At 65.7% G+C, this 20,064-nt stretch overlaps 2 protein-coding genes across 4 annotated transcripts; one reads left to right on the plus strand and one right to left on the minus strand.

Annotated features, from left to right (window-relative positions):
* Positions 1-12: 12 nt before the first annotated feature.
* On the plus strand, positions 13-7,494 carry LOC104019634 (mucosa-associated lymphoid tissue lymphoma translocation protein 1). Of its 3 annotated transcripts, none has more exons than XM_087769233.1 (17): positions 13-100; positions 1,071-1,233; positions 1,457-1,623; positions 2,210-2,340; positions 2,453-2,606; positions 2,954-3,132; positions 3,204-3,324; positions 3,496-3,543; positions 3,638-3,673; positions 3,924-4,127; positions 4,269-4,446; positions 4,737-4,811; positions 5,303-5,430; positions 5,499-5,645; positions 5,901-6,058; positions 6,156-6,290; positions 6,387-7,494. In XM_087769233.1, exons 2-17 carry the CDS (start codon positions 1,097-1,099, stop codon positions 6,639-6,641), a joined length of 2,253 nt encoding a protein of 750 aa, XP_087625359.1. In that variant the 5' UTR covers positions 13-100; positions 1,071-1,096; the 3' UTR covers positions 6,642-7,494. The 3 variants fall into 3 exon arrangements, with proteins under 3 accessions (XP_087625359.1, XP_087625358.1, XP_087625360.1); XM_087769232.1 differs by having other exon boundaries at positions 3,228-3,324; positions 3,439-3,543; XM_087769234.1 differs by having other exon boundaries at positions 3,228-3,324.
* A 2,427-nt stretch (positions 7,495-9,921) lies between these two features.
* On the minus strand, positions 9,922-16,240 carry RAX2 (retina and anterior neural fold homeobox 2). The gene is made up of 4 exons (XM_009472894.2): positions 16,147-16,240; positions 14,751-14,777; positions 12,314-12,564; positions 9,922-10,365 (listed from the first exon to the last, which is right to left on the minus strand). Exons 3-4 carry the CDS (start codon positions 12,554-12,556, stop codon positions 9,922-9,924), a joined length of 687 nt encoding a protein of 228 aa, XP_009471169.2. The 5' UTR covers positions 12,557-12,564; positions 14,751-14,777; positions 16,147-16,240.
* Between the last annotated feature and the right edge of the window lie 3,824 nt (positions 16,241-20,064).

Here is a 20,064-nt window from a genome sequence, read left to right on the forward strand (position 1 = left end):
GGGGCTGGGGGAGGCTGTGGGTTCAACCCTCATTTCCTCTGCGTGGGGCTCAGCGCGCGCCCTCGGAGCTCACGGGGCTCAGGCCAGGCCGTGTCCAGCGGTGAGTGCTCTGTCCCCGCCGTGCCCGCCCTGCGGCTTGCCCTACCCTCGCCACCCCACAGCGTGTCCAGCCCCCCAAATCCAGCAGCAGGTGAGCAGAGGGGGCACCCCAGTCCCTTCCCTCCATCTTGGAGCCCCCCTGCTTGGGTGAGTGTCACCCAGCCACTGCAGATGTCTTGGTCCTGGGGACAAGCGCCCACTCGGGGTGGGTCGGTGGGGAGGGGCCCCGGGGAGGAGAGAGCCCGTCCCTGGGTGCTGCCCCCGTCCAGGGTGATTCATGCCCCGCTCCCCTCGCTGCCGAAGCCTTTGCCGGGGTCAAGGGGAGCTGAAGCGCGTCACAGCCCCAGGACCCCCATGTCCCCTCCCCTAACCCCTCTGCGGGCTCCTCGGCGTGGCCCGACAGTGCTCATGCTGGTTCCAGAGGCCTGGTGACAGCGAGGGGGCTGCTGCTTCCAACCCACTGGGGTCTCTGCCAGAAGGAGAGGGGTCCCTGGGCTCGTCCCCCCATGATGGGCCCCATTCTCCGTGTCCCCTGAAGGGACGGGGAAGGTGACAGGGGACATCCCCTCTTTCCAGTTCCTTGGACCCTGTCCCGGGAAGGTCCCTGTCCTGGGGCTGGGCTAACGTGGCCCTGGCTCCTCGCCTCAGGCTGGGGGGTGAATGGGGTCCCCTGTGCCACTGTCACAGCTCTTGTCCTCTGGGCGTGGAGGGGGCACTTGTGTCGTTCCTGGCTGGCTGCCGGTGGCCAGACCCAGCAGCACTGCCTGGCCAGCTCCCAGCACCTCCCTGGGGAGGCCAAAACCCTCCCGGGCTCCTGTGGGGAGGTGACCCAACACCGGCGAGCTCAGGCTGGTGCTCTCCCTCCTGAGCCACCCTGTGCCTGGCTGGAGCAGTGCCCGGCGGTGTCCAGTGGGGTGCAGGTGCCTGTCACCCCGTCACCCGCTGACAGCTTGTCCGCTCTGCGTCCCCAGGCAGGTGGCGGCAGGGCTGGGACAGGATGGGGGACTGGAGCGTGCCCATCGGCTCGCTGGGTGAGGAGGTGGTGGCCCGGCTCTGCGAGCTCCTGGATAACGCCGGCCGGGGCTGGCGCAAGCTGGCTGAGGTGGCCGGGGCGGAGAAACGCTTCAAGTGCAGGTAGGGGTGGGGGGGCATCTCCGGGGGTCTGTCCCCCACTGGGTGACAAAATGCACGTGGGCACAGCCCTGCCATGGGCTGAGCGAGGGGCAGGCGGGTCCCCCGGCCACCCCATCGTGGCCGCAGCCTGGGCTGGGGGCACTGCCGAGTCCCCCGGCGGGGGTCCCTGTCCCTCCCGGGCGGGAGGTGGGCTACGGTGCTGAGCGCTCTGGGTGCCTTGCAGTGCGGAGGAGCTGGAGATGTGCTCGCTGAAGGTGCTGGAGCCCTGTGGCAGCCCCACGCAGTGCCTCCTGCAGCTCCTGGCCGAGCGTGACTGCACCCTCAAGTACCTGCTGGGTTGCCTGGAGAGGATGGGGCACACGCAGGCCTGCCAGGTCCTCAGCAGTGCCGGTAGGGACAGGCAGCGGGGTCCCGCAGGGCCTGGAGAGGGCCACTGGGGGACAGGGGCTCAGCAGAAGGAAAGCAGGGGGAGACGAAGAGCAGCTCTTCCAGCTGGTGGTCTTGATTTGGGTAGTGGGGCCCTGGCCAGGATGGGATGGGATGGGATGGGATGGATGCAGTAGGGTGAGATAGGATGGGATGTGTTGTGATGGGATGGGGGGACGGGCAACGGGATGTGGTGGGACAGGCTGTGATGGGACCAGTGGGATGGGATGGGACAGGATTGGACAGGTTGGGATGGGACAAGAAGGGATGGGATGGGGTGGGGCAGAGTGGGGTGGAATAGGATGGAACAGGATGAGATGGGGTGGGGTGGGTGGGATGGTACTGAATGGGACAAGGTAGGATGAGATGGTTGGGACAGGACAGGGGGTGCGATGGGACATAGTGTGATAGGATTGGGTGGGATGGGAGAGGACAGGCTGTTGGGGGTGGGACAGGGTATGATGGGACAGGACAGGATGGGACTGGATGTGATGGAATGGTGTGGGACAGGCGTCTCAGCCAGCCCAGGCTGGTCTCTCCTCTCCCACAGTCCAGGACATGATCCGCATCACGGTGCAGCCGGAGTCGCAGGTGGTGATGGAGGGGACGCGGGTGTCCCTGACCTGCTGGGCAACCGGCCCGCCGGGGCTCACGTACCAGTGGTTCTGCGGGAAGCAGGAGGTGAGGTCCCGCTGCACCACATTGAGCAGGGCCCCCGGGCCCCAGCTGTGGTGAGCGCACCCGGATGGGTGACAGGGATCCCCTGACTCCTTGGCCCCCTCCTGTCTCGTAGGTGCCCGGAGCCACAGCCCCGGAGCTGGTGATCGACACGGCTGCCCCGCCGGGCCAGCCCGAGTGGTACATCTGCCGGGTGAACTGCGGGGCCGCCTTCGCCTTCTCCAGGTGGGCCCACGTCCGGGTGGAGAAGAGCAGCAGCCCCAGCTCAGGTGGGCCCCGAGGTCTGCGTCCCCGGGCTGGCACCCGTGGGGCACCGCTTGTCCCGTCGGGACCAGGGTGGCTCCTGTAGGGCATTGCTCACCCCATTGGGAATGGAGTGGCTCCCATAGAGCATCGCGTGCCATGTTGCACCCTTGCTCAGCTGCAAGGGTCTGTGGGCTTGCTGGGGTGATGGTGCCCATGGAGGAGCTGAATGCCCTGTGTCCTCCTCGTGCCCACTGGCTCACACGACCCGTGGGCGCCAGGGCCTGCTGGTGAGGGACCTGGGGCCTGGGGGCAGCTCAGCAGAGCCCTGCCATGGCCGGGTGCCGGATTTTCTGCCCCATCCCCTCCCCAGCCAGCGGTTACTGCCCGACCATGGCGGGGCTGCAGATCCTGCGGCAGCCGCGGCCGTGCCGTCTGGCTGAGGGGGACACGCTGGTGCTGGAGTGCAGAGCCATCGGCAACCCCCCACCCCAGTACCAGTGGTTCAGGAATCGGCGCCCCGTGGAGGGTGCACAGGCGCCCCGGCTCCAGGTATGGTGTGATCCCCAGCATGGCATGGCCCGGCACGGCATGGCCTGGCACGGCATGGCACGCCGCCCCAGCTGGCTGCTCCGTCCTGCCGGCAGGTGAAGCTGGTGACAACAGCTGAGCGGGGCAGCTACTCCTGCCGCGTGTTCAACCTCTTCCACGAGGTGTGGAGCCGGGAAGTGGATGTGGAGATCGGTGAGGGCCCCGGACAAACCTCCATGGCCTCCCACCCCACGTGGGGTGTCCTGGCTCTGCTCTGCCCGCCCGTAAAGCCCTCCCGTGGCTGTCCCACGTTTTGGGGGGCTCCAGCCTGTGCCAGCAGATGCTACCATGCACGGGGCTCCCTGACTCCCCTGTTTGCCGTAGGCCCGCGGCTCTTCACGTCCGGAGGCTCCTGGCAGGAGGGGGATGGAGGTAGGTGGGGGCAGAGCAGGCAGGTCCCCGCTGCTCTGCCTGCTGTGCTCCCCAGGCATCACGGGGCTGTGGCATGGCGTTTCTCTCTTTCCAGGCTCCCCAGAGCGTGGCAGCCCTGGCCAGCTGTATGGTAAGAGCCTGCCCAGGAGGGGTTGGTGGCCCTGTGGGGCTGTGACCATCCCCAGTGTCACCAGTGTCACCCCACGAGGCTCCACTCGGTCAGGGGGGCTTTGGGTGCAGCACTCTGGGGAGAGGCAGGGATGCCACAGGGCACCCTGGTACCCGGGGACAGTGACACTGGCCACAACCGGGCTGAAGGTAGCAGGGACAGCAGGAGTGTCCCACTCCGTCCCCAGCGCCTCCCTCTCCTATCCTGACAGCCACCGACAAAGTGGCCCTGCTGATTGGCAACATGCACTACCTGCACCACAAGCAGCTGAAGGCGCCCATGGTGGACGTGCACGCCCTCAGCGCCCTCCTCCGCCAGCTCGACTTCAAGGTGGTCTCGCTGCTGGACCTGTGCAAGGCCGAGATGCAGATGGCTGTCAACGAGTTCCTCCTCCTCCTCGACAAGGGTGTCTACGGTGCGGCAGCATCTGCCAGGGTGGCTCCAGTCGGGGGGGAACCGGGTGGTTTTGTGCTGGCGGGGTCTTGGGGGACAGCTGGGCAAGAAGTGGGCACCGGCAGGTCAAGGGATGTCACCCACTCTCCGCCCCTCCTGGCAGGTTTGCTCTACTACGCCGGGCACGGCTATGAAAATTTTGGCAACAGCTTCATGGTGCCCATCGATGCGCCCAGCTCCTACACCTCGGCCCACTGCCTGTGTGTGCAGCGGGTGCTGCGGAGCATGCAGCAGCGCCGCACCGGCCTCAACATCTTCCTGCTCGACATGTGCCGCAAGAGGTGACCCAGCCCTGGCCACCAGCCCGGGGGCAAGCTGCTGGGAGGTCCTGGCATGGGGGTGCCTGTGGGTGCTGGTTCCCCAGGGGAGAGGAGCGAGGCATCCTCGGGGTCCCATCCAAGCCCATTGGCTTTGTCTGGACACTCCAAAGCATCACTGCCCCAGTTGAGCCGGCAAACGCCACGATGGGTGGGCAGAAGGGCATGGAGCAGCCCCCAGGGTCTGGGGTACCTTGGGGTGGGTTTGGGGGAGCGGCAGGTCCTGGCCCTGCCCAGCAGCTCTTCTCTTGCAGGAACCTCAACGACGACGTCATCCCACAGGTTGGGGCGCTGCAGGTCACGGCCAACATCGTCTTCGGCTACGCCACGTGGGTCCCCTCCCTGCCACCCCCCAGTGAAGGCAGCGGCGCTGTGTCTCCCTCCCTGGCTCAGAGCGGGGCCGAGGCTCAGCCCCCTGCCACGGCTCAGCCCTGTTTGCACCCGTGTCTTTCCCCGCCCCGTGTATCGGCAGCGTCGCTCCTTCTGGTCGATGCTGGAGGTGGTGGGTGAGCGGCAGCCCCCAGTCCCTTACTGGGCAGGGAGATGCCCACAGCGCTGCCTGGCTTCGGGCAGCACCTGAGGGGATTAAGCCCCAAGACTCCTCCAGAGCAGAGGGATTTGAGCTGATGATGTTTAAGCATCCAGGATCCGGCCGCGGCTCCCACCTCTCCCTGGCACAGTGGCCGGTTGGGTCGATGGGAGTGGGTAGAGCCGTGGGCACCCGTCCCTGGCTTCCCCAGGGCTGTCACCCCAGCGGGGGCTGGTTCCTGGGGGAGTGACGGAGGCCACGATGGAGCCGACCGCTGCCCCATCCCCACAGGTGTGCGGACGCCGAAGCCTACGAGCTGAGCCAGGGCGAGCTCTCCAATGGTGTCTTTGTCAGCTTCCTCAAGCGCTGGCTGCTGGAGGACGAGAAGATCACGGTGCTGCTGGACAAGGTGGCTGAGGGTGAGTGGGGAGCGGTGGGGGACAGTGACCCCACCGATGGCCCCCACTGACCCCCGTGCCCCCCGCAGACATGGGCACGCTGGAGATCACACGGGGCCGGCAGGCGCTGGAGCTCCGCAGCAACCTCTCGGAGAGACGAGCCCTGACGGACCCCATCTGCCCTCCGGGCCGGGATGAGTCCTCTGCCAGGAACCTGCAGTGGGCCAAGGCTCACGGTGAGAGTCACGGCCACCCTGGCTGGAGCTGGCACCTGGTGGGGGGACGGTGCCGAGTAGCAGGGAGAGGCAGTGGGCAGCACCTGCCAGGTTTCTCCCACCCTGGAGGAGAGAAACCACTGGCGCCGGCCTGGTGGCAGGAGCATCACGTCGGTGTCCCCACTCCGGGGTGACCCCGGTGGTCACCTCACCCGTGGGTGCAGCTCTGGCGCTGAGCACCTGCAGGTCCCAGCCCCATGCTCGCTGTTCCCCCAGTCCTGCCGGAGAGCCGGCACCTCCGCTTCGACTGTGGCGTCATCGTCCAGCTGGGCTTCGCCGCTGAGTTCTCCAACATCATGATCATCTACACCCGTGTGGTGGCCACCCCCGAGGACATCACCAAGTGTGAGGCCAAGCTCACCGACATACCCGAGGTGGGAGCGGGCTGCTGAAGCCCGTGCTGGGGCGATGCTGGGGAATAGGGTGGGGGGACCCATGGTGGTTTCCACGGCTGGACGCTGTCCGTGGCAGGAGCTGGATGTGGACCTCAAGTGCACCAACAAGGAGAGCCCGGAGGAGGTGGGCAGCCCGCTGGCGTCCGCCTGGAGCCTCGGCTGCCCCTCCTGCTGCCTCTACAGCCGGCTCTGCGGCTTACAGAAACTGCGGGTAAGAGCCACATCGGGCGGGGGGCCAGTGCTGGGAGTACGGCACGGCCGTGGCCGTGGCCCAGGAGGGATGCCCACGCTGCTGGTGCCCCTGCAGCAGGAGCTGGTGTTCACCGTCTGCCTGCAGTACCGCTACCGCGGCATGGATGACTTTGTGGAGGAGAAGCAGACAGTGAGCGTGGGGAAGCCGCTCATCGCCAAGCTCAACCTGCGGCTGGTGGCCTCCCCCTCGCCGCCCGGCAGCCCCCTCTCCGCCTCCCCCCCCGGGAGCTGGGGGGCGGCGGGGAGCTCCTGGGTCAACACCCCCGAGGAGAACCTGAGCCCTGAGGTCCCCAGCTCCCACACCCTGTAGAGGGACAGTGTGGCACCCCGTTGTCACTGCAGTCCCCTGGGGCCACGTCTGTCCTGCTGTGGGGCAGGGGGCTGGAGGGGACGGAGGTGACGTGTGCGGAGGTGCACGCCAGGAGGGGGTGAGCCCCATCCCAGCCTGTGCCAGGGGGTGCAGGGCTCGCTGCGTGGCACGGCAGGGACCCCTGGCGCAGGGGACTGCAGCTCGGTGCTGCCCCGTGTACACAGCACTGCCACCACGGGTACAGGCAGCGCCAGCCCCTCATCTCCTGGCATGGCAGTGCCAGCCCCATATGCCAGGACAGTGCCAGCCCCGTAAACAGGGCACTGCCAGCCCCATGTCTCCTGGCATGGCAGCGCCAGCCCCGTATCCCAAGCCAGTGCCAGCCCCACGTGCCAGGACACCGCCCGGCAGCCCGGGGGCAGAGTGCCCAGACCCCATGGCTCAGCCGGCGCGAGGCGTCGTGCCAGGGCAGCGTTGAGTTCATTCAGGCCTAGGAGAAATAGAGAGAAATAAGCAGATTAGGGGGCAAATCCTGCGGGAGGGGATTAAAGGAGGTGGGAGCAGGAGGGCTCCTGCTCCACCACGAGGGGCTGGGAGAACCCCCCGGTGCCCCCAACACTCCCAGCAGCACCCAGTCCTCCCAGTACAACCCCAGGCGCAGGGCTGTGCAGGCCCTGTACGGGCAGCGAGCGATTTCAGGACAGGATTGGGATCTGGGGGGGAAAAAAAATGCCTTTTTGCTTGGATTTTTCCCAAACGTGGCCCCACGTGCCAGAGGCCACAGATGATGCGGGGTGTGCTCCACCGGGTCTCAGCTGAGGAACAGAGCAATAAAGAGGGCAGGGCAGGCGGCTCGGCACTCCTACGGCTTTCCTGCATTTCACCGGCATTTTTTGGGGCCAGAACTATTGCCTGTTTCTGCACTAAGCGCAGTGCAGCACCGGGGCACCCGTGGGAGGGAAGGGACAACCAGCCCCTGTGGTGAGGGTACCCCGACATCCCTGGCCACGATGCCTTGGGGCGCGCCAGTGCCACCCCATGCAAATTAACTCATTTAAATAATTCGCATACCCCCCAACCCCAGGGACCCAGAGAGACGCATCCTCATCCCGGGGCCTCTCTGCGCCCTCGCTTTTGGGTGGCAGTTGCAAGACAGGGGGAGCACCCTTGCCCCAATTAGGCTCCGATCAAACGGGTCGGGGGGTGCTGAGCCTCCCACTCTCCGCGCCAGCCGGCTTTTGTTGGCGCTCGGGAGGCCGGGGGGTGCCCCGGGCTGGCGCCAGCCTCGGCAATTATGTCATGTGAAAAGCGCAGCCCCCATTGAGCGCGTCCCTTCCCCCGGATCAAACCCCATTACTTCCGCGGCCGTTGCTTCATTATCTCCCCGCCGGAGCACGCCTCTGCCGGGGCCGCTTCACCTCGGCCCCGGCCCATTAGCCAGGCTGGGGAGCCGGGGGAGCATCGATTATGCATTTAATGCGTTGTTAAAGGTTTAATTGTCACTAACAAAGCAGACGAGCAGCAGCAGCCGGGGGACGGGGGACAAGGAGAAGGGTCTCGCCGGGGTCAGTGCCTCGCCTGGCCCAGTGGCATCCTGGCCGGTCCCGCCTGACCCCGGGGCTGTGGGGATGTCAGAGTCCAGCCCTGGGGCTGTTGGATTGGGGTGAGACCCCCCGGGGTGGGGGGGCTACGGCCAAGGGTCCTGGCGCTGAGTGGGGTCTGGCCTGTGCAGGGACATGGGGACACGGTGGGGATGGGGCTTCTCCTGCGAAGCCCTGGGTTGTGGCTGCCATCGGGTCTGGAGTGGGAAGATTTTCAGGGGAAACATCTCATTTTGGTGTGGGGAAGGTCGGCGCTCGCCTCGCTTCGCCAGGGACCCAGGGCATCCCAGGGACCCGGGGCACCTCAGGGACACGGGGCACCCCAGGGACACGGGGCACACCAGGACACCCCGGGGACCCGGGGCACCTGTTCGCCCAGGACTGAGCCCCTGTCTCTCACTGTCCCAGCCGTGCTTCAGCACCTCAAAGCCACTGTGGGCTCAGCCATCTCCACCGGAGCTGTGCTGGCCCATGCTGGCCCTTGCCGCCACCTGTGCCCCAAGCCCCGGTGGGCAGGCAGGGTCCCCTTGGGGCTGCAGAGCCTTGCCAGAGACCCCCGGGGACGTGGCACCTTGCCACTGCCACCCTGCTCCCACCTGGCAGAAACCGCTGGCAAGGGGTACACTGGCCTTGATGCAGCCCGTCACCTCCCGCTGTGGGGACCCCAGGGCTCCTGGCCGGCCCCCTCCTCTCGCCAGCCCCATCCGGGGGCCGCAGGGGTCCCGCTGCCGCCCACCCTCCCGCTGGCACAATTACTGCAGCTTTGTGCCGCCAACATGTGGCCGGGCGGGCACCGCTGGGGAGCAATTAGGGCAGGCAGGCGGCAGGCGCAGCTCCCGAGGGATGGCCGAGCAGATGCCCCTCGACAGGCCGCCGAGGCCGTGGCGTGGCACAAAGCTGGTCCCAGCCCGCAGCCGGGGCCGGAGCAGGTCACCCGTGCCTGGATCCGGCCCCAGCCCCGCATGCAACAGCCCAGGGGAGTGGGGCAGGAGGGTGCCTGGGGACGATGCTCCTGCATTCCCCCCAGAAAGCTCCTTCCCGGCAGAGGCTCTGCAGCCCAGTGCGCTAACGAGCGGCACCGCTAACGAGCAGCACGGCGGGCAGAGCCCCCGGCAGCGCCCGACTCCAGCACGCGGCAGCCATTCAACTTATCTCTTTACTCATGATACAACCATCTTCTCGGTGCCAGCGCATCTACCGGCACAACCAGCGTCACGCCCCGATGCGGCTAAAAAAATCCCCCCAGGTACTCCCTATGAAACTAGAGCTTTTCTGTTCGGTTTTGTTTAAATCTGCAGCATTAAAAAAAATTAAGAATAATGGGAAGGGGAAGGGGTGTGGGGAAAGGAGGTGTCCAACCGGGGGCAGTGGGTGGCCCGGTGGCACGGTCGGATGCCTGACCCTCGGCCGGATCCTCAGCCCAGGCCGGTGCCTCGGCAAGGCAGAGGGGCCGCGGGTGGCTGCCGGGGTGCTCCGCCACAGTGGGGTCCCGCCAGCGCCCCGGCTCGCTCCCTTGCCACCGACGGTGCTGGCTCGGCAGGTGGAAGATGCAGCCCGGCATCCCAGCCCCACGCCGGCTTTGGTCCTGCTGAGCATCCCACCGTGACCCCCCTCGCCCGCCCTGGGGCCGAGCCGATGCCAGGGGCAGGAGCCGAGGGCCGGCGGGGCCAGAGCATTCATCAAATGGGCTGCCAGGTCTTGTCAATGGTCTGAATGTGCTCCTTGGCTTTCATGCGGAGTGAGGCGATGCTGGAGCTCCTCTGGTCCACCTCCTCCAGCGGGTACTTGTCCACAAAGGTGGTGCTGCACTGGTAGGGCGCGGGGGCAATGGGCTGCATGCCCTGCGCCATCGGCGGGGGGGTGTTGAGGAAGGAGTGCCCGCCATAGGGGGGCTGCAGGGCCTGGGGGGCTCCCATGAATCCGGGGATGCTGTGGACCGTGGTGGCGCTGGAGATGGGGGACGTCAGCCACGGGTCGAGCGGGAGGGAGTTGCTCATGGGCCCCACGTTGGGCGTCATGGGGGGCCGGTTGAAGGAGAGCACGGGGGTGTCGTGGAGCTTCATGGAGCTGGCCTCCATCTTCTCCTGCCGCCTCCACTTGGCTCGTCGGTTCTGGAACCAGACCTGTGAGGGGAGAGCCAGGGTGAGCCCCACCGTGCCCAGTCGGTCCCTCGCAGTGTGCCCCACCTGCTGTTCCCTATGCGGGGTGCCCCATGTGCTGTGCCCCATGTGGGGTGCCCCATTGTGCTGTATCCCACACAGGGTGCCCCACGCAGGATGCCCCACACGGGGTGCCCCATACGGGGTATCCCACCCCGCATGGGGTGCCCTGTGTGTTGGGTCCCAGGCGGGGTGTCCCACGGGGCTCCAGCAATCACACCGCGCACCTCTGCCAAACCTCTCCTGCAAACCCTGGAGACGGAGGGCATCTCCGAGGTGTGGAAGGCGAGAGGTGTCACCGTGCAGCCCCCGCCCTCGCTGCTCCACGGGAACGTGCACCCCGACCCCACAAACACCCATACAATCCTTGGTATAATGTTATCTGCTCTTCAAAAGCCCCTCAGTAAAAGCTTTTAGAAGCCAAACTGCCACAGTTGCACCAAAACCCGGCAGGAACAGGAGGGACCGGCGAGCCAAGGCCAACGGTGACGTCTCGCCCCGCGGGAGCTGCCCGTTAGAGCGCTGGTCCCTGTGTCCCCGGAGCCCCCAGCAGCACAGGGCACGGCCGTCTGCCGCGCGATGCAAAGCGGGGGTAAAGATGAATGGCTGGGCTGAGAATGGGATGTCTCCCATGGGCTGGCCACAGTTATTGGTGGACACTGGGCTATACTGGTGCAAACTTCATTTCCAGAGCAGGGCAGCGAGGCTGGGGCAGGGGCTGGAGGACAAGGCTGGGGAGGAGCGGCTGGGGGAGCTGGGGGGGCTCAGCCTGGAGAAGAGGAGGCTGAGGGGAGCCCTCATCGCTCTCTGCAACGGCCTGAAAGGAGGCTGGAGCCGGGGGGGTCGGTCTCTTCTCCCCAGGAACAAGCGATGGGACGAGAGGGAACGGCCTCCAGCTGCGCCAGGGCAGCTTTGGGTTGGGTATTGGGAAAAACTTCTTCCCCAAAGGGCTGTCAGGCCCTGGCCCAGGCTGCCCAGGGCAGGGGCTGAGTCCCCATGCCTGGGGGGATTTAAAAGCCGGGGAGATGTGGTGCTTGGGGACATGGTTTGGTGGTGGCCTCGGCAGTGCTGGGTTAGCGGTTGGACTTGGTGATCTTTTCCAACCCAAATGATTCTATGATTCCATGAAACCGGTCGTTGCTCAGAGAGCTCGGCAGATGTGTCCCTACAGTCTGGACATCCCCCAGAAAAGGCTGCGTTGCCCTGGACTGGGGCTGAGCCCTGGGAAACTCGGTTCATTTGTAAAGGGATAACTGCCTTGCTTTGCAGTGGGTTTGCTGCTGCTTCCACTCCCTGACCCCTTCCCTCACCCTGCTCTCACCCCATCAACCCCAGGGGCAGGGGGCACCAGACTGGCGGGACCCCAGGCTCTTCTCCAGGCTGTGCCTCCCTGGGCAGAGCCTTCTCCTGCAGCCCCGGGAGCGAAACCTCCCCTACCCCGCCACCCCCCGGAACCGCTCCCGCAACCCTAAAACCCCCAAATCCCTGAGGATCTTGTGCTTTCCCAGCCCTAGACTGAGGTCATGAGCAGCTGAGGTTTGGGTGCTTTCTTTCCTGCGGGACCAGCAGGAGGGATGCAAGTGGGATCAGCAGGAGGGATGGGAGCAGCTGCCACCAGCGGGGGAAAAAATCTCTAAAAACCATCTCCCTGCCCAAAGGGAGCCTCTGGCATATGGGCTGAACTGGGACCTCATGGGGAAACAAGGCTCACCATTAAATCCTCTCTCTGATTTTGGCAGGAGCAGCTGACTCTGCAGAGATGCTGCTCCCGCTTCAAGCAATGGGGAAACTGAGGCACAGAGCGAGGCGGTGGCAGTGGAGCTGGGAGCAGCCCTCCAGCACTGGGGTGGTCCCTCTGCCACCGCCCATGGGACAGATCCGGGGTGCTGGGGCCACCGGGCATCCTCCCTACCTGCACGCGGACCTCCGGCAGGTTGACCTTCATGGCCAGCTCCTCGCGGCTGTAGACGTCGGGGTAGTGGGACTTCTCGAAGGCGCGCTCCAGCTCATGCAGCTGGTAGGTGGTGAAGGTAGTGCGGTTCCTCCGGTGCTTCTTCTTGGGCTGCTCCTCCTCTGCGGCAGCCGGTGGGGTGCCCTCGCCGTCCCCTGGCTTCCGCAGCTCACCCAGGTCCCCCTCGCACTTATTCAGGAACATGGCGGTGCCTGCGAGGGGACCGCGGGGGTTAGCCGGGGCGCAGGGACATCGGACCCCCCGCATGCAACCCCAGGCCGGGGACGGGTGGACAAGTGGATGGACGGGAGGATGGGGCAGCCCCAGAAACAGGTTACGCAAAGGCGTAATCCTCTCTTCTGCTGCAGCGTTATCCCGGGGCCGCGGTGTGGCAGGGACCGACCTGGGGTCCCGGGGACGGTGCCCTGGGCACCCTGTGCTTGGCTCCACGGTGAGATGCAACCAGGCCGATGCACCCACCCGAAACTAAAGTCAAATTTCACCTAAAGCCGAGGATTTAAGACAGTGCCATCATTGAGAGCCGACCCGACCTCCCCCCTGCCCTGGCGTGGACGGGACCAAGCCCGGGTCAGCTCCCTCCTCCCAGCCCAGCTCCTCTCCTCCAGCCCCGCTTCCCCATGAGCTACGAGGCTGGCCCTGAACTGCTGGAGGACCCAGTGTCGGTCCCCAAGTGCGGCTGAAGCGACCCGGCGCCGTCCCGTGGCTAGTAACTTTTTTTCTGCATGCTTATAAGCATTTTCAACCCTTGCAACGTTTCCTCTGTAAGCTTTTTATCCGGCATCTGAGATCTTCCTGCAGTATTTGCTAGGGATTAAGGTCCCTTTCTACCGCAAGAATGTAGGCAAACATGGAAATGGGGCAGAAAGCCGTAATCCTGGGGCACTTGTGCTGAGGGGAAGGCGCTGCATCGCCCAGAGCCGCCGGCAAAAATTCGGCTAATGCCCAAATGGGTGGGGGGGGGGAGAGGGAACGTCAGGTAATTCCGAGAGGGAATAACTGGGGTCCCGAGAGGCGGCGTGCAGGGGGTGGGCGTGGGGTGCTGCCCAGGCTGCGCACGTGCGGGGTGTCTGTGCGCAAGGTGGACGATGAGGGCCTGTGTGGGCAGCGTGGGTGCGAGCAGCGCGTCTGCAGCAGGCGCGTGTCTGTGCGGGTACGGGGATGTGCGCAGCGCGCGGCTCGCCCACGCGGGCAGGTCTGGGGTGCCCGGGGTGCGTGCAGGGGTGCGCGCGGTGGGGAGCAGGAGGGTGCGCGTGCAGTGGACTGAGCGTGGGGTGGAACGTGTGAAGCGTGTGCGCGGCGTGGGTGTGCATGCGCGGGGCTGGGCACACGTGCGCAGGGCAGTTTGTGCTGCACGGCCACTGCGTGCAGTGTGCGCAGTGCAGGTGCAGCGCGCAGTGCCCGGGGTGCGGTGTCCGTGCGCCGTGCGTGCAGCATGCACAACGCAATGTCTGCACCTGCAGCATGCAGGGCACGGCGTATGTGTGTGGTGTGTGTGCAGCGTGCACAGCTTGGTGCGTGTGCAAGGAGTGCAGTGCGTGCAACGTGTGCAGTGTGCACAATGTGTAGGCACAGCCTGAATCCACGCACAGTATCTGTGGGGACGCAGCGCGTGTGCAGTGTGCGTGCAGTGTCTGCACAGTGCATGTGGTGCCTTTGTGTGCAGCACACACAGTGCATGCAGTGGAGGCACCCGCAGAGCATGCAGCACACACCGTGCAGTGCAGTGCACACTGTGCCTGCAGGTATGCAGCATGTGCAGCGTCTACGTGTACAGCATGTGCAGCACATCCAACATGTGCAGTGTGTGTCCAGTGTCTGTTGGTGCTGTGCCTGGTGCCTCTGCAGCGTGCCCAGAGCACGTGTTCTGGGTGTGTGGCGTGTGTGGTGTGTGCAGCATGTATAACACATGCAGTGCATGCACAGGGGCCGTGCGTGCAGTGTGTGCAGTGCACAGTGTTTGCACTGTGTGTTGCAGGCGCAGTGTGCGCAGTGCACACACAGGGGCTGTGTACAGCATGTGCCATGCACGTGCAGCGCTGTGCGTGCAATGTGTGTGTGGCATCAGCGTGTGCGACTTTGGGAGTTGCTGGTCCCCCAAGACACCCCCCGGGTTGTCCTGTACCCCCGGGGTCTCTGGCCGGCCCTGGGTCCAGCCCTGCTGCTGCAGGGGGGCTGCTGTCTTGGGGTGCCATGGGGGGAGCTGTGAGCTGGTGCAGGGGTGCTGGGTGCTGCACCCTGGGGTGCCCCAAGGCAGGGGTGAGTGGGTGCTGGGGGGAGCAGGGGCCCCGTTGTCACCGTGCGAGTGTCGCAGCGTGTCCTGGGGCTGGGGACATGGGGAGGGAGTGGGGTCCCCCGCCGCCATCCCGCTCTTGCTCACCCGTTTCTCATTTGCGCAGCTCCACACCTGCAAGGAGAGGGGAGAGGGGGGGTGAGCACCCAGAGCCCCCAGAGCCCCTGCCTGGGGCACCCAGCACCCCCGCAGGGCCCTGCCCAACCATGTCCCGCGGCCCCACAGGGCAACGGGAGGGAGCTGGGGCAATGGGGATGGGTGAGATGGGCACTGGGGGGGGGACTGGTGAGACAGGGCACTGGTGGGGGCTGGGGACAAGAAGGGGCAAGCAGGAGGGGAGAAGAGGTGGGGCAATGGCGGGGCACAGGGACAAGGTGCGGTGGTGGAGAGCAGGTCCAGGGCTGGGGGCAGCCCCCATCGCACCCCCACCCCCCCCGACTCCATCTGAAAGCAAAGGAGGCCAAAAACCCCTGGGAAGCAGAGCAAACCCTGGCGTGGGAGCAGGAATGAAGTGAAGAACAGCAAAATAACCAAGCAGGAGCGACCCGGCAGCAGGGTGGCAGCACCGGACCCTGTCACCCTCCACAACCTCCCCACCCTGCTCCACCTCGGCCTGGCCGGGGTCACGGACATCCCTGGGCATGGAAGGGGGGACCCCAGTGGGGTCGGGCTGGGAGACGTCAGCACCAGCCACCCCGTGGTCTTCATCCCCCAGGAACCCCGAGTCTTTGCCACGGGCATCTCGGGAATCCTGCCTAAAAATGGGCAGCGCTGAGCGGGTGCAACGGGGAGAGCTGCCTCCCTGCTCCCGTCGGACATTTTCCTGCGGCCACTGTTATGCCGGTGGCAATTTTTGGGTTTAAGCCCTTAAGCTTTAAAACTGTGCTGGGAACTGCACGGACCCGAAGCCTCGGGAGGGTTTTCTCCCCCACCTACTCGACGCCCTGACCCGTGGTTTTCCTGCGGGGGCTGCCAGCCGGCGGGGAGCGAGCGCCTGTTATTAAAGACACCCGAAAAAGCAACAGAAATGGCATCGAGCTCTGGTTGAAGCGGGTAAAAAAATCGCTTCCTCAGTGCCGGAAAGCAGCAGAGCATCACTGGGGACAAGTGGCCTTGCCTGGCAGCGGGGGACGCAGGGGGGACAGCCTGGGGACAGCCCCGGCTTTTGCTGGGTCCCATTTTTTTTCCCTTCGAAAGCCCGTCTGGGTGCCAGGACGCGGTCCCCGGGGCTCGGGCCGCCTGGGACAGGTTGTTTGCAGTGGGCGGTGGGGAGCGTGGGTGGCTCCTGCCCTCCGGCCCCGGGTGTAAATCAGCGCGAGTGATGCTGCCGCGCACCCGGCACCGGCTCCCGAGCCCCCAGGGAAGGGTGCCAGCCCCAGCCCCGGCCCCAGCCCCGGCCCCGGGCACACCCCAGGGACACCCGCTCCCTTTTTTGGCATCTTCCCCTGGCGCTTCCTCCCGAATCGGAATAAATCGGCATTACCTGCTGGGCCCAACTCGGCTTTTCCAGGAGTATTTAACTTTGCCGGTCCCTCCTGGGAACCAAACAAGCGGCTCAACCTCACCAATCTCGCAGCTTTGGCAGCCAAAGTTGCCTCTAGTCTTCTTATTTGTCACAGAACCGCCGCGCTAAGGCTCGGGAGAATCTTTATTTAGTGTTGCAGATGTCACCAAGGCCCCGCAGATTGGAAATGAGTCCAAAGGATTAAGACGAGGTTATTAATTGGAGGCCTTCCCCTTTAAGAATGATTGACAGTTACTTTCTGGACAAGTAATTGCTCTAAATGTCCCCCCAGCGCGGGTCCGGGGGGGCGGCGGCGGACAAAGCCCCGAACTGCCTTCCCCACTCAGATTGTCTCCCCACAAAGGCGTCCTGCTGGAGTTTGCCTTGTAATCCCCTCATTACGGGCGAGGAAAAAGAATTAGAAACAGGGGGAGCGGAGAAGAAAGGCCGGGGCGATGGGGGGAAGGGGGGAGGATTTCCTTCGGCTGCCGAGGCTCTGTCCCGGGGATGGGGTCCGGGGCAGGCACCCCAAGCCAGGCGGGATGGGGATGCTGCGGTGGTGGCTGTCGTCCCCCCCCGATGGGGATGGCAAGCCCTGGGGGTGGCCCCGGTGACGGCGTGTGTGGCCCCACGGGCTCCCGGTGATGCTGCCTGCGGAGCCCTGCCGGCGTGGGGACCGGGTGTGGGGAGAGGTGTGACAGCCAGCCATGGGCTCTGGGCGTGGGGACGGGGCAGGGACCAGGCATGGGGTCCAGCTGTGAGGACCAAGTGTGGGGATGGGGTATGGGGTCTGGGGACCTGCTCTGGGGTCTGGGCGTGGGGACCGGGCGTGAGGACCGGCTGCACGGCCCAGCCATCAGGACCAGGGGCTGAACAGCCTTGGGGATCTGGTGTGGAGACCAGGCGCGGACACCAGCCATGGGGACTGGGGTAGGGACCCGTCAGGGGAACCAAGCGTGGGGAGCAGCCATGGGGAGCAGGCATTGGGCACCGTCCGTGGGCCCGGGCATGGGTACAAGCCACGGACATGGGACTGAGCACAGGGATCGGGCATGGGGACACCCTGTGGGGACCAGCTGCGGGGTCCGGCTGTGGGGACCATCCCTGGGGGCTGCCCATGGCCGTGGGGGCGTGGGGCAGAGGCAGCCGGGCTGGGGGCAGAAACGCCGTCCCTCTCCTCCTGCCTCCTGCTGCTGCCCCGGGGACCCCAGCCCGGGGGCCAGCGGGAACATCACGACGGGGGTCCTGGGGTGCTCTGGGTGGGGGGTGCTCGGTGCTGCCCAGACGCCCCTGTCCCGCCGGGCGGGTTTTGCCCTTTTCTTTCTCTACTCACTTTTACTTTCTCCCAAAAGCCTCTTCCTGCCACCTGCAAACGCTGCTGCCCCCGGCCGCCGTCTCGGCTTCCTCCCACTCCCTTCCTCTCCTCGCCACGCTTCCCCTTTTGGATGGCAAATGTCACCGCGGGGTTTTTGGACCCCCTCCCACGCCGTGCTGGGGGGCTGCTGGCCCCACGCAGGTCCGTGCCCTCCCCACCGGAGCTGCTGCTGGCGGGACCCCGCAGCCACCACTGCGCCCTGGTTTGGGCCCCCAGGCCATCCCAGCATCCATCCCGGCGTCCCTCCCGGCGGGGCTGTGCGGCTTCACCTGCCCGGTCTGACGCTGCTCTGGGGACAGCGTGATGCTATCTTGGGGATGACATGCCACCACCCTGGGGACAGCATGCTACCACCCCCGGGACAGGCTGTCCCCGTGCCAGGGATGGTGTCATACCCCTCTGGGGGCCACGCAGCCCCTGGGGACGGGGTGACACCCCCATGCCATACAGCACTGCCAGGGGGGTGCAGGTCAGGTGCCACCTTTGGGGGAATTTGGGGACAATCCCAGGTGCAGAGATGACACATAGGGCCGGGGATGAAAACGGGCACCTGGACTTGCCACTCCTGCTTGCCCAGGGCCAGTGCTTGTGCCCATGTTGGTCACCGTGATGGGCGCAGGAGCTGGGACCCCTGCTCTGGTGGCCCTCAGTGGCTTCCCCCAGGGTGCCCCCACAGCCCCGGCGGGCGCAGGGAGGTGCTGCCAGGCCGGGACCCGCGGTCCCTGGGGCACCAGGGCTGATTTTAGGAGCGGGGGCTGCCCAGCTGCCCGGCGTTGGCGGTGCCGGCCAGGCGGCCCCACTGACCGCCTTAAGGTGTTGGCTCACACGGCGGGGGGGAGGCCAGCAGGCTTATTTGCCAAATGATTATAATTGCCTTTTAGGAGCAGATAGCAAATTGATTTGCTTCCTCGTCCAAGGCCCGTAATCGCTTCATCACTTTAAAATATTAATGCTATACTTCTTTGCTAGTTTCCCAATTACCCTAATTGAAGGCAAATTGGTTAAGAAGGTGCAATGCAGAGTATCAGGGGGTTTAGTTCACTCAAATGACAGTTTTAAACCTCCCTAATCCTATTAGCGGGCAAAGCTGCTAACGCTTAGAGACGCTGCGTCAGCTTACCGGGGCGGTGGGGCCGGAGGCGGGGGTCGGGGTGGGGGGCGGCCGGGGGCCACTGGCCTCACGTGACCAGCTCGGCCGGGGATTTATCACTTTTTTAGTTCATTAAGAGGCCTTGGGCAGGCGGGGAGGCGGCAGGGGTGACCCAAAAGGGTGCTGAGTGGGAGGCAGGTGGCAGCGTGGGGAGGGCGGGGGGGCAGGACGATTAGCCAAGGAGACCTGGCGGAGGGTCCTGACCCGAATCCCAGCCGGCGCTGGGAGCCCCTGCGCAGCCCCACTGGGAGCACTGGGAGCTGGGCCGCCCGTTGGGGCAGGATGGGGCCTCGGTGAGGGGTGGGGATGGAGGAGCCTGCCGTGACGGGGCGCGTTGGGGACCTCGGTGCCACCGTCCCAGCGGCTGGCGCTTGGTGTCGAGCTGCAGCCCTGGGGAGAACAGGAACTTGGGGTGGGAACAGGGCTGCACCAGGTGCCAGGGCTGCTGCCGCCCCATCGGGGACCTGGCTGGGGACTGGTGGGGACACGGACAGCCCCATTCCATTCAGCACAGGTGTATATTTGGGCCCAAATGGGAGATTTTGGAAGTTCTGAAGAAAGGCTGGAGGGCGGAGATGGTAGTGATGGCAGCGACGGCAGGGACGGCAGGGATGGTGGGGATGGCAGGGATGGTGGGGATGGCAGGGACAGCGCGGATGGCAGGGACAGCGGGGCCACTGAACACGAGGAGGGTCCCAGGTGTCAAGCCCTGATGTACCTGTCGCGCGCTCCCTGGGACGCTCCAGCTCCTTGACTGGTACCTGGAGGGGGGAACCGAGCACCTCCTGCGCCCAGGGACCTCCTTGCTGGAGCTCCTGCAGCTCCGGGTGCTCCAGCCAGGGCAGCTGAGACCTGTGGCTCTTGTGACAGCGATGAGCTCCGTGGCACAGCTCCCACCCCACCTGCGCTGGATTCGGCCGCCCCCTCCCAGCCCCGCCACTGCAGCCCTGGGCAGCCCGGGGCAGGGCCGTCCCCACAGGCCTTTCCGGAGCAGATGGCCCCGGCGTGGGGAGGACGGAGGTGGCTCAGCGCGTCCTTTCTTTCATGCAAACACAGCGTGACTCCCCCGGCGGCTCCTGCTCCAGCAGGGGCCAGCGCTGGCGGTACATTTTACAAGGGTTCAGCTAGCTTAGTCCTCAGGGACAGGCGACTCAGGCAGATTAGACCTCACTAAAATAGGCAGGTATTAGTGATCTCAGCAGCCCCCAGCCTTCCGGCGCAGCAGCGTTTAAGCCAGTGCTGCTGCCGAAGGCCTGGGAGCAGGGAGCAAGTCCCCGGGGTGGCAAGAGGGAGCGGGACACCCTGGCCCTGGCCAAAGGGACCCCCTCGCTGCCTGCGCTGGCAGGGGGATGCCTGAGGGTGCATTAAATGC

This window comes from Nipponia nippon, unplaced genomic scaffold (genome assembly GCF_047370975.1).
Source record: "Nipponia nippon isolate SJK-2023a ecotype South Korea unplaced genomic scaffold, ASM4737097v1 scaffold_31, whole genome shotgun sequence".
NCBI classification, from domain to species: Eukaryota; Metazoa; Chordata; class Aves; order Pelecaniformes; family Threskiornithidae; genus Nipponia; species Nipponia nippon.